Source organism: Juglans regia, chromosome 4, assembly GCF_001411555.2.
Source record: "Juglans regia cultivar Chandler chromosome 4, Walnut 2.0, whole genome shotgun sequence".
Taxonomy (NCBI): domain Eukaryota; kingdom Viridiplantae; phylum Streptophyta; class Magnoliopsida; order Fagales; family Juglandaceae; genus Juglans; species Juglans regia.
The window spans coordinates 12,779,509-12,792,019 of record NC_049904.1 but is presented as its reverse complement, the minus strand read 5'-3'; the positions used below and the strand labels follow the sequence as shown (position 1 = coordinate 12,792,019).

At 38.3% G+C, this 12,511-nt stretch overlaps 2 protein-coding genes across 2 annotated transcripts; both read left to right on the top strand.

The window, feature by feature from the left end:
• The first annotated feature begins 240 nt into the window (after positions 1-240).
• LOC118348258 lies at positions 241-609 on the top strand. The gene has a single exon (XM_035689451.1). The coding sequence runs from the start codon at positions 241-243 to the stop codon at positions 607-609; it is 369 nt and encodes a 122-aa protein (XP_035545344.1).
• Positions 610-4,051: 3,442 nt separating this feature from the next.
• On the top strand, positions 4,052-8,019 carry LOC109008839 (endonuclease 1-like). Its single transcript, XM_018989070.2, has 9 exons — positions 4,052-4,279; positions 5,728-5,908; positions 6,023-6,130; positions 6,403-6,458; positions 6,565-6,648; positions 6,745-6,840; positions 7,313-7,377; positions 7,521-7,594; positions 7,719-8,019. The coding sequence occupies exons 1-9, from the start codon at positions 4,148-4,150 to the stop codon at positions 7,841-7,843; spliced, it is 921 nt and encodes a 306-aa protein (XP_018844615.1). The 5' UTR covers positions 4,052-4,147; the 3' UTR covers positions 7,844-8,019.
• Positions 8,020-12,511: the final 4,492 nt, after the last annotated feature.

Here is a 12,511-nt window from a genome sequence, read left to right as displayed (position 1 = left end):
CGAGTTTGCTTATAATAATAGTTTCCAGGCTAGAATTGGGATGGCACCTTACGAGGTTTTGTATGGCAGGAGATGTAGGTCTCCATTGTAGTGGGATGAAGTAGGTGAAAGAAAACTTCTAGGGCCAGAGATTATTCAGCAACCACAGAAAAGATAGATACCATTCGGGCTAGAATGAAAGCAGCTCAAAGCCGACAGAAGAGTTATGCAGATAAACGCCGCCGTTAGTTAGAGTTTGCGATGGGAGATAAGGTATTCTTGAGAATTTCACCAATGAAAGGAGTTATGAGATTCGGAAAGAAAGGTAAGTTGAGTCCTAGATACATTGGGCCGTTTGAGATTCTTGATCGGATTGGATCGGTGGTGTACAGGGTGGCTCTACCACCGGCGTTCTCGGGAGTGCATAATGTGTTCCATGTGTCCATGTTGAGGAAGTATATCCATGACCCCACTCACATCATAGATCATGAACCCTTGCAGATTCAAGAAGACATGACCTACACCGAGGAACCATTACGGATTCTGGACAGGAAAGAGCAAGTGTTGCGGAATCGAACTATTTCCTTGGTTAAAGTATTGTGGAATAATCATGCTACCAATGAAGCATAATGGGAATTCGAGGAAGAGATGCGAGTCAAGTATCCTCACTTGTTCGAAGAGAGTTCTTATAGCTTGTAGCGAATTCCGAGGACGGAATTCTTGTAAGGGGAAGAGGATGTAAGGCCCAGTTTCTTCATCAGTGGCCCGGACCGTGCGTGAAAATGGCCTAGCCATTTTAGTGTTTAGTAAGGACCCCGAACGGCGTCGTTTTGGGAGGTTAGTATTTCTTCCTCTGTTTCCGTTTCTCCCTCCCTTCCTTCTCGCACTTTCAGTTTTCCCATTTCGGTTTCTTTTCCTCCCACATCCCTCTCTCCCACGTTACTCTTTCTCTTCCGTTTCTTTTCATTTTTTTTCTTTTCGTTGATTTCTGTTCCTGTTGCCGAAACACTTGCCTTAAACTCTTTCGATTTTCAGTTTCTCCTTTGCGCTGCACTTAGTTTCGGTGGTTGCCGTCTGCTGCATTCCTCTGTTTTCTCTCCATTTTGCATTTCAGTTTTCCTCTGCAGCACACGAGCATCACTTCGCATCACTCCATTTCCGACTGGTAAGAGTTCCATCTTCATTCCTTCGATTTTCGGTTTCCCTTGCTGTAGTGTGCAGATTCTACTTTTAGTATTTATTTTTTTGATGTTCCTCATCTATACAGTTTTGGTTGCCGTGAGTTTGAGTTGCATTTTCGTCGGTTCTTGGGTTTCCGTGGCTTGTGATTCCTAGTTCTTGGACTTTTGGTTTTCGGTTTCTCGTGTAACTAGTCAAACCATTACGGGAGAAATTCATTTTCCTTGGTAAGTTAGCCTCGTTCTTGGTCTCTTACGCACGCACACACACTTTATTTTCAAGTCAATTTATTTCAATTCAATAAAATATTTGAAAGTGTAGTTTGTGAGTTCTTGGGCATTTTCAAGAGTAAGTAAACACTTTGTGTTGGAGTGGTCTTGGAATTGTGGATTCTTGTGGCTTGGCCGAACAGTAAACCAAGTGATACTTGGGAGTGATTAGGGGCTGTTTTGTATGGTTCAGGTTGCTATACGACAGTTTGGAGGGGAGGTTAAATCATTTGAAGTTACATTGTTATTGTAGTTTTGGTTGAGTTGTGATGTTTGCTTGGAGATAGGGGCCATTGAAGTGGGGTTGATATTTTGATTATTGGTGTTTGTCGTTGGCTTTGGTGGGTGTTTTAATAAATATTAAGATTAGTATATGGTATCTTGAGTTGGAATGCGCGCTGTCCAATGTTGTTAAGTGGTTGAATTAGTGTGTTAAATTGTGGGTTTTTCTAAAATTATTAGAGGAGGTTGTGCCAATTGTCATTTAATACTCAGTGTATATTTCTTTTGTTTTTATGAATAGGTGTTGAGATTAATAGAGGACAATTTCAAGGTATAGATAATACGCTGTAGGAGTCAGGTAAGCGGGGTTCCTATGCTGGGTTTTATACAAGTTAATAAGACTGACGTTGATTTTATGAAAACTTGCATAATTTGTGTTGTGTTGGGAACTTGTGAAAACAAAGATCAACCTCGGTCACTATTCTGCATTATTCATGAAATCTGTGTGAAAAAGAGAAAAATATGTTCTGACATGCATTGTGTAGACATGAGCTAAATTCTGTTATGTGATTTCTGAAATCTGGAAAAAAAGAGCGATATTGAGAATATGAAAAGTTGTGCATTTATTTAGAAAGATGTTATGGCTTTTGTGTTCAGCGTGTGTAAACTATCTGATTCTGTTTTGGTACTCTGTATTAATTTGATATAACATCTGAAAACCTTTGGCATGGTGTACTGGTTTTTCGTATCTGACTCTGTCTCTGCTTTGCTCTGCTCTGCTCTGTTATGCTCTGCTCTGTTTGGGTTGGTACCAACTTCTCTGTCTCTGAGTGCACCCACTTTGGAAACAAAGTGGTTTTTATTGTGGTCTTTCCTGTGTGCACACTCGGGGCTCCGAGAAGAATAAAGGAAAGATTTCACCTCTGTCTCTGCCTGGTTTGGCCACCGGGGTTAGCACAACCCTACCACGGGGGTGAAACATGGTCTCTGCTCTGTTTGATGCTCTGTTTTGATCTGATGATGATATTCAGTTTATGTTATGCCAAAGTACTATGGGTTTTACTGTCTTAAAACCATCGCTCTGTTATTTTTGAAAATATGTTTTGTTCTAGATGATAACTCTGGAAGATATTTTGTTCTGCATACTCTACTTTGTAAATGCTCATGTTTGCACGCTAGCATATGATTTTTACTTACTGAGTTGTGATAACTCACCCCCTATCATGATAATATTTTTCAAATGATGTGGAGAGTCCAAATGAGGACCTGGATTAGATTGGTGAACGTGTTTAAGCTGAGGAGATGTGGTCGGAAGAAGGACTTTTGATGTTCTTAGTTTTAATGCCCTTGAGTTTTAATTATATGTTTGGGTTTAGTAGGACCTTTGGTTTTATCAGTTTGGTATGTTACTATTATCGGGAGATTGTGGACCCCTTTGATTTATTATTATTGCATTAAAGTTTGTGTGGAGTTTGTAATGAGATTATTTAGAAAATATGAGATTGATTTCACTTATGAAGTCTTTGGAGATTATTCTTTGGATGTGTTGGGAGACATGTTTATAAGTGACAGGTAGTAATTCTCCAAGCCACCCGGGTTTGGGGCGTTACACATGTTTACAATGATGTGTGTACTGTATAAATAGATACATGTAGCTTTATTTAAGTATGGAAACAAATAAAAATACGGTAATAGGAAATATTTACAATTTAATGATTAATTCCTAAAAATCAAAAAAATGATGATTGGCTGATTTTGTGCTAGGCTGAATCCTGATTAGGTGCAGGCATGGATTCAGTCAATAATGATTACGTATATATCATCATAATTTCTCATACAATATATACCAGCAGCTTCTTTGTTTGTGTTGTAGATGATGGTTTTCTTTCACGTTTAATTTAATGCCTATTGTGGCGAAGAGGCTGGCTAGCCTAAGCTGGTCGGGTCAGCCTTGCAGCTACATATATATATATGCTCAACCGTATTTTCATTTCTGAAACGAAAATTGCTCAATTAAGCAAGATAAGGATAGAGATATTGCGTCTTCCCTTTGATGTAGAGGCAGTATATCTTGGGCCCCACTCAACCTTTTGAATAAAGCTTCAAGTTTCCCCATACGCGAAGACTTCACAATCCTTCCACGCATGTTCTGTTCTCTCAACTATTTTTTAAGCCAAGACATAAGACTTTCTGCCATGTAGTTACCTGTACTCGACTGAGTTCATTTCTAATTTAGTATGGGATTCCTTCTCTATGCATGCCAGAATATCCCCCACCTTGCTTGTATTATATGTCAACATTAGGGTGCTTAAAAAGTGGGAAGTAATAACTTGCACCCAATGATCATCTACGGCCAGTACTTAAAATTTGTATATATATATTGTATGTTGCTTTCGCATTCTGGTGGGGCTTATTTCATCTGTTTTGTGTTGGAATGTTGGAGAAGGCCGAGATAGAGGAATAGGTGATCAAAGGAAACAGAAATATTTAGAGAGGACATGGGCAAGATTATCATGCAGAGTTGGTCTCCATTTTGGTATGTTTTGTTGCTGAGTTTTGCTTTGGTAGTAGGACCAGGAGCGCAGGGCTGGAGCAAAGAGGGGCATATCATGACATGTCGGATTGCGCAGGTAATCCATCTTGATATTATCCCGTTTTTTCTGGCAAGATCATTGGCATTGTTTCCATGGCTGTACGTGGATTAATTGTACGTGGGGGCTCAAGGGATCGATCGACACTTATCTTGATGTTTACAAAAGTACTTAATTTTGTGTGTGTGCGCGCGTGTGTGTGTGTTTTTTTTTTTTTTTAAGTTTGTGTTTATATATAGGCCGTCAATATGCCATAGAAACAATTGAACGTACAACGTCTGTCCCGCCCTTTCCTTCTTCTTGTCGTCTCGGTTTTTTGTTTTGTCGCTTGTACGTATGTAAAGCTTGTCCGTGAACATACTCATCAAGTTTGAAGTTAATCTTACTAGCTGTGTACGTTTGCCAATTCAGCTTCATTCCTTCTCTCATGTCTTTTGAATTACCTTTCGCAATTTTTATTTGCCACCCTCTTTGGCCTTGTGCTAAGAAATTGACCAATTGATCAACTTGGTTTTGAAAAAGAGTTTTGCTACTCATCATCTTGACACACCATACACTACACTTTTTATGATTTTATAATTAAATGTTTTTACTAATCATCTATATACCATACATTTTGTAAGAGAAAAAAAAATATGGTATGTATTATGTAGAGATGATGAATAGAATTTTTCTTTGAAAAAATTAGTAGGTAGTGATCATGTGATGTAGATCATAATGTGCATGGTACTCTCACAAATTTATAGTAATATAACATCATGAAATGATGTGATGATTAGATTATCAAGTGTCCGTATTCTAAAAATACTTAATAATAACTCTTGTTTGGTGAACTAAAATTGGTCGGTTTTGATTCAAAAGGATGAGGGGCTCCAAAATTTTAAATTAATTGGGAGATAGAAATCTCGTATTACCCACGTACTCTATCCATTATGATATGAATCAAGATACATTTTGGCTATAATTTTAATCCATGACTCAATTATGATCCCTAACGCCTAAAGCATTGAGTGGTTTGAAGTTAGTGCTACCCTTTCTTCACTAATTGGTAGAAGGATGGCTAAACAGCCTTCAAGGGATGGTCCGATCGACCACCCTAAGAGGAGTGGTCGGGTGGGCCGCCCCCAACACAAGCCAAGTGGTTAATTGGTTCAGCGATCACCCCGTGCTGTGGTGGATCTCTGACCATCCTGAGAGGCAGCGGTCACTACCTATAAAAATTTCATAAAAATAAACTCATAAATTAATGTAGTTTAATGTTGTATATCAGATTGTAAAGTTATTTTTATTATAAAGTAAATCTAACAGATCACATGAAACTATGTGTTGTGATCAATTTATTTTTGTAAAATCTTTTTATGATTGTAACACTTCTCTTCTTAATATATACTTGCATCTCATGTTGATTCCCTCAAGAGAAGGGGATATTTCAAGAAGGTTCATAAATCCAGAAATCATGACGAAATTGTGCTACTAAAACTTAACAGGAACTTCTAGGGTCTGAAGCAGCAGAGGCTGTTCGAAATTTGTTACCCCATTATGTGAATGGCGATTTATCGGCCCTTTGTATATGGCCTGACCAAGTCCGACACTGGTACAAGTACCGGTGGACAAGCCCTCTTCACTTCATTGACACACCCGACAATGACTGCACGTTCAACTATGAAAGTAAGCCTACATATTGTCACCAAAAACTTGATGATCATGTCACCTTATCATCATCAAACTCATAGCAATGACATATCTATTAAAATGGTAACCTTGAAACTTTTGTGGGTTTAGGGGACTGTCATGATCCGCATGGCAAGGAGGACATGTGTGTCGCAGGTGCCATTCAGAATTTTACCTCTCAACTTAAGCACTACAGAGAGGGAAGTGCTGATCGTCGATGTAAGTATATAAATCCAATTTATGTAGCAACTTGTGTTGTTTTTGTCCTTAGAATGTTTGGTTTTTCAATTGAGATTCTCTCTAGTTTCTTGATCTTATTGGATGTTCCAATACAGAGAGAGATGGACACAACATTCTCTGAGAAAACCTTATATTAGCCGTATTAAATATCTAAGACCCATATGTATAATGTGTTTGTCTCTCTAAAATTGAGCCCTCTAATTCAATTTAGCAAAAGAATGTCTATTCTTATATCATCAAGGCCTTTGCAGATAATATGACCGAGGCCTTGTTATTCTTGTCACACTTCATGGGAGATATCCATCAGGTATGAATGCACATGTGAGAAACTTGAAGAACCATTTTCTAAAGCCTTTGGGATTCCAATTCAAGCATTCATGGAAGATATTATGTGTTTGTTCTTGGTCTTTCAGCCGATGCATGTTGGATTTACAAGTGATGAAGGGGGAAACACCATAAATCTACGCTGGTTTAGGCGCAAGTCTAATCTGCATCATGTAAGCCAATATTTCAATCAATGGTGGAGATCTTTCATGTCCTTGCCACTCTCTCTTCACGTTATAGTTGACCTGACCTATCTATTGACTCTACAGGTTTGGGATAGGGACATTATTACAACAACTATGTCGGATTATTATGAGAAGGACATGGAAGTCCTTTTGGAAAACATAGAGACAAACTTCACCGACGTAAGATAACTAACTGATTAACTTTGTGGGTACTCCAGTTGGTACAAGCTGATATTTTATGGATTCGAGGTCAGAAGTTTGAGAGGACATAAGTTGAAACCACTTGTGATAGTAAAGATTGACCTTATGGCCATGGGATGAGTTTTGGACCAGCTGGATATTTTGGAGATGTTGTGGTGACGGGTTCGTCCTTGGGGTAATAGTTATCGCTCAAACTGGATATTCTGCAACAGGGAGGGGCTCCTATGATCATGCCCAGGGAGGGTTGCTACGCTGGTTGCCCCTGCCTCCCCTTTCATTGAGGGAAAAAAAAAAAAACTAATTAACTTCTTAAGTACTTGCATTTGGGAAGCAAGTTTAATTTCTTGGATAGCTAATTAATTTAAAAACTGTTATGAAAGTAAATTCACAAATTGATGTAGTATATTAGATTGTAAAATTACTCTAATATTAATTAGCATTAAAAATACAGGGAATATGGACGTCTGATGTTACATCATGGGAGCATTGTGATGATATTCTTTCATGTGTAACCAAGTGAGCTTTCTCTGATCTGTGGAATAATTCCCTATTCTTCATACTAATTAATTTCATATGCTTCTCTTTGCCAATACATATGTGTACCTTTCGGCCAATTAATTTAATTTGCTGACATATGATTCATTTTTGCACATATGTAGGTGGGCTTTAGAGAGCATAAACATAGCTTGCAAATGGGGTTACAAAGGAGTGGAGCCCGGTGCAACTCTGTCGGGTATATATGCAAATTCAACCCACCTCTTAAAAATTATAATTCATTGTATTAGGAAATGAATCAGAAAATGATGACAGATAATGAATTAAATTGAGGTAAATACAATTTTTTTGTGTGGTTGCAGATGATTACTTTGACTCAAGGATGCCAATTGTTATGAAACGAATTGCACAGGGAGGAGTTCGATTGGCTATGATTTTGAACCGAGTTTTTGGTGACTCGAACGAAGGATTTGCAACACCAAATTAAGCATGCAGCATGCATGCCTGCATGCAACCGCAATGGCTTTCAATGTTCAATATCGATCTTCATTTTAACCAATTATACGTGCATAATTAGTTTGACTCCATTTCTCCATAATATTCATGATTACTTGTATTTAATGATTATAATCCCTTACAATGTTAGTCATTGACGACTTATTTCTATTTTTTTTTCTTTTTTTTTTATCTTGAAAGAGAGAATGATCACATGTCCATGAGTGATCCCCGTCCAAGTTTATTAATAAGTCATTACATGTGGCTAAGATATACCATATACACAGTTCATCAATGCTGGGGACTTACAAAATAAATAAATAAAAACCAAAAAAGCCATCAACCCAGCTGAAAACTTATTTACCCCTAAAATACACAATGACAACAAATGAAACAAATTACAAGAATAATTATGAACAAACACTAATATAAAGAACACTTCCTATGTCAAGTCTAATTAAACCTTTGATTAAAGCTGGAATCCCATCATTACCGACCCATAACTCATTCAAACCTTTTGCACCCATTTTTGCTAAGGCATCTGCAACGGCATTAGACTCTCTAAAAATATGATTAATAAAAAACTGAATCCCGTCCAATCTCTCCATTATCTCTTCCCAAAAATCCTTCAAATACCATAAACTACAATGTTTCTTCTTCAACCAGTCCACCACCAGTTTTGAATCCATTTCTATTTCCACCTTTCTAAACCCCATAAGATTGACGGTTCGAAGTCCATGCAAGATGCTTAGGACCTCAGCAGCATTATTGGGCTGTTCCCCCAGGAAATTTGAAAAACCACAAATAAATTTACCATTAGAGCTCCGTATCACCCCACTAGCACCAGCCTCACCCGCATTCCCCATAGAGCAACCATCAATATTTAATTTTACGAAATATACTGTCGATCTCCTCCATTGAACCAATTTTACTATGTTATTAGTCGAAGATTTAAAAAGAATTTGCAAATTCCTCAAAATAGTTTCATCGCATGCACTTATTTTCTTTGATTCCTTAACTTTCAAGGCCACCCAAACCAGCCAATATTTAATCACTACAATTACTGAGTCAAGAGAAATTCTTCTATCCTCCATTTTTTCTTGACATCTTCTCCACCACAATCTCCAAGAAATAATGGTAGGCAAAATACCGATCAGTTGACGCCCCTTAACAGACATTTTTGCCCTACTATGGAAGAACTCAACTCTCCCCCGCCACAGCTTTCCTTGCAAAGAAGGCAGTCCAACTACTGAAGCAAATCTCGCCCAAACCTGTTCAGCCAGCTCACCTTTAGCAAATATATGATCAATATTTTCCTCCTGCCCATTTAAGCAACAGCTGCATTTCGATACCATGGGGATATTCAATCGTCGAGCCTCCTCATTAACTGGTAAACAATTATGCCAAGCTCTCCACATTGTAACTGAGATTTTCTTTGGTAATGCCGGACGCCAAATCCACTTTGCCCATGCAAACTCTAGGACCCAAGTATGGATGCACTCCAATGCATGACTAGTTGAGAACTTACCATTACTGTTTGGGAGCCAAATAAGGGCATCTACACCTAGTTTAACTCTACCAAGCCTCTCAACAATCACTACAGCTAGCTCATTACCCAACAACCTAGAAAACAGCTCTTTATTCCATCATCCTCCTTCATCCTTGCATGCCTCCAACTGCAGATTTGGCAATTCCGATATTTCTTGCATAGCAGCCAGAGAACCCAAACCCGACCAGTTATCCCTCCAAAATGAGATCTTACGATCTCTAACCTTCCATTTAGACTTATCCAAAACCAAAGGAATACATCTCACAATCATTCTCCAAAAATTTGTTCCTTTATTTGAATCAGTTTCTATTATATGCCTATCTGCTACATATTTTTTTGAAAAACAATCTGCCCAAAGAGAAGATTGAGACAGTAAATTCCATGCCAATTTCATATGTAAAGACTATTGGACATCATATAAATTCCGGATGCCTAAGCCTCCTTCCGATTCTGGTTTACACATTTCCCTCCAAGCGTATCATTTCCTCTTTGGCTTGCCATCAATGCTACCCCAAAAAAAGGTGCTCATTATGGAATGAAGTTTATTAATTACCTGTTTCGGAGTGTTCAACTCTGAAAGCAAATGAATTAGCATACTTTGGATAACATGTTTAATAAGCAACAACCTAGCCCCACTTGATAGCATTTTTTCCTTCCAACCTTCCAGCCTTACTCGGACCTTTTGAATCATAAAATCAAAATGCCTGATCAATAATCTTCCTGAACAATCGGAGCTCCCAAGTACACAAAACGAAAGATTCCTTCCGAGAATCCCAAGATTCTAAGCAAGCTTCTCTTCCGAGGTGTTGTAATATGTTTAGAGATATAGATAGAAGACTTACTTTTACTAACAGCCTGACCTGACCACCCTTCATCTACTTTGAAGACATTTGAAATTGCCCTATGACGCCTTTCCTCCATTTGAAAAGAAAACAATATCACCTGAGTAAAGGAGATGTGAAATCACAGGAGTACCTCTTGGATGAGAAAAATGAACAATCTTGCCTAATTCAACCTACTTCTTTATCAACCTGGTCAAGACCTCTTCCATCAAAATGCATAGATAAGGAGAAATTGGATCCCCTTGTCGCAATCCTCTCCCTCCTTTAAAGAAACCTTTAGGGATTCCATTAAGCACTATAGAATACCACGATGACGCTATACATAATCCAGGAAAAAAAATTAGCGAAACCAAAAGCCTTCAACACATTCAGCAAAACATCCCAAGACACACTATCATATGCTTTCGCCATGTCAATTTTCAACACAATATTCCCTCCGTGACATGGCTTGTGGATTCCATGAACTAATTCTTGAGTCAAACTAATATTTTCATATATGCTACGTCTTGTAATGAACGTACCTTGCTCTGGAGAAATAATCTTATGAAGAATAGGCGAAAGACGATTCACCAAGATTTTTGAACAAATCTTATAGAAAACAGAACATAGACTGATCAGCCTGAATTTCTCAAAACTTGTAGGATTACTTACTTTAGGAATAAGCACCAAAAATGTCACATTATAAAACCATGGTAATGGAGTCCCATTAAAAAATTCCATAGCTGCCTCAATAACATCCGGACCCACTATATGCCAACATGACTTATAGAAACCTGCGTCAAACCCATCAGGGCCAGGACTACTATCCACCGGAATGGAATCTAGAGCTTCAAAAATTTCCTGGCTGAAGGGAGGCTACACAACCCCTCGTTCTCAAGTTCTGAAACAATCAGCTGCACCAAACCAGAAAAATCAGGCAATACACAACTACTCCCAGTTTTAGAAAGGAAAAACTGAAAGTATTGGACAGCTCCATTATGTATATCCTTGGGAGTAGAAAGAACAGAACCATCATGTAGAGACATTGAAAACATATCTTTATTTTTTCTTCTAGAAACAGCACGGAAAAATTCTAAATTTACCTCCCCTTTAGTAATCCATTGCTGCTTAGCCATTTGTGACAACCTCACTTGCTCTCTCTCATTCCACGTTGATAATTCTACCTAGAAACGATAAGTTCATCCTCAACTTCCATCGAATAGTTCTCCTGCAATGACGTTTCTAAACCTTCAATACGAGACTCAAGATCAGCTATATGACGCTCAGTTCTTCCAAACGTCCTCTTGTTCCAATCTCTCAAAACAACTTTTAATCTTTTTAGTTTAATCATAAGCTTCACCAGACCTCCAACCTCCTAGCCCTGATCCGCTTGCCAAGACTTCATAACACATTCAAAAAACAGTTCATGAGATACCCACATTTGTTGAAATTTAAAAGATGGGAAGCCATACCGAATATTATCCTGCTCTAACTTTATAACCATGGGAGAATGATCAGAAGATGATCTGGATAAGTAAGTCACTCTTACCTCCGAGAACTCTTTAAACCATTAATATTCATGAGGACCTGATCCAACCTCGCCCATTGTCTAGACAAACCATATTGACCATTACACCAAGATAACAAATTCCCAGAGAAAGGCATCTCTATAAGACCATTAGCCTATATCCACTCATTGAACTCTTCCATAGCCAGAGCTAAACGAGGATGACCCCCCCCCCCCCTTCTCTCTTGGTCCATACGAAAAATGTTGAAGTCACCAGCCACAATCCAAGGCATCTGAGAGTACCGTGAATTAGCTAGTGAATCCCACAATCTGCGTCTTCCCACATAAGAACATTTCGCATACACAACTGCCAATAGAAACTCGTGCAGATTATGACTAATTTTAACGGAAATAAATTGGTCTTCCCTACACAAAATCGAGGGGTTCACAGCTTGATTCCAAAAAAACCAAAGCTTATCACCACAGAATCGTTTGATAGACAATACTTAAATCCCAATCTTTCTTTCCATAAAACCAAACGGAACTCCTGCAACATGGGATCAGCAATAGCAACAACTTTGGGCTTGTACTTCTTTATTAACAATTTTAATCTCCTTCTTGAGGTCCCTAAACCTCTAGTATTCCAATAAATAAAAGACATAATCAAATATTTAATTTAGAGGGCTTACGAATCACCCTCTTAGAACTTCTCTCTTTCATTTCTTTTCGGTTATCATCAGTTTCCTTCACAATCTCATAATCAGAGACCACCAGCTTAGTTTT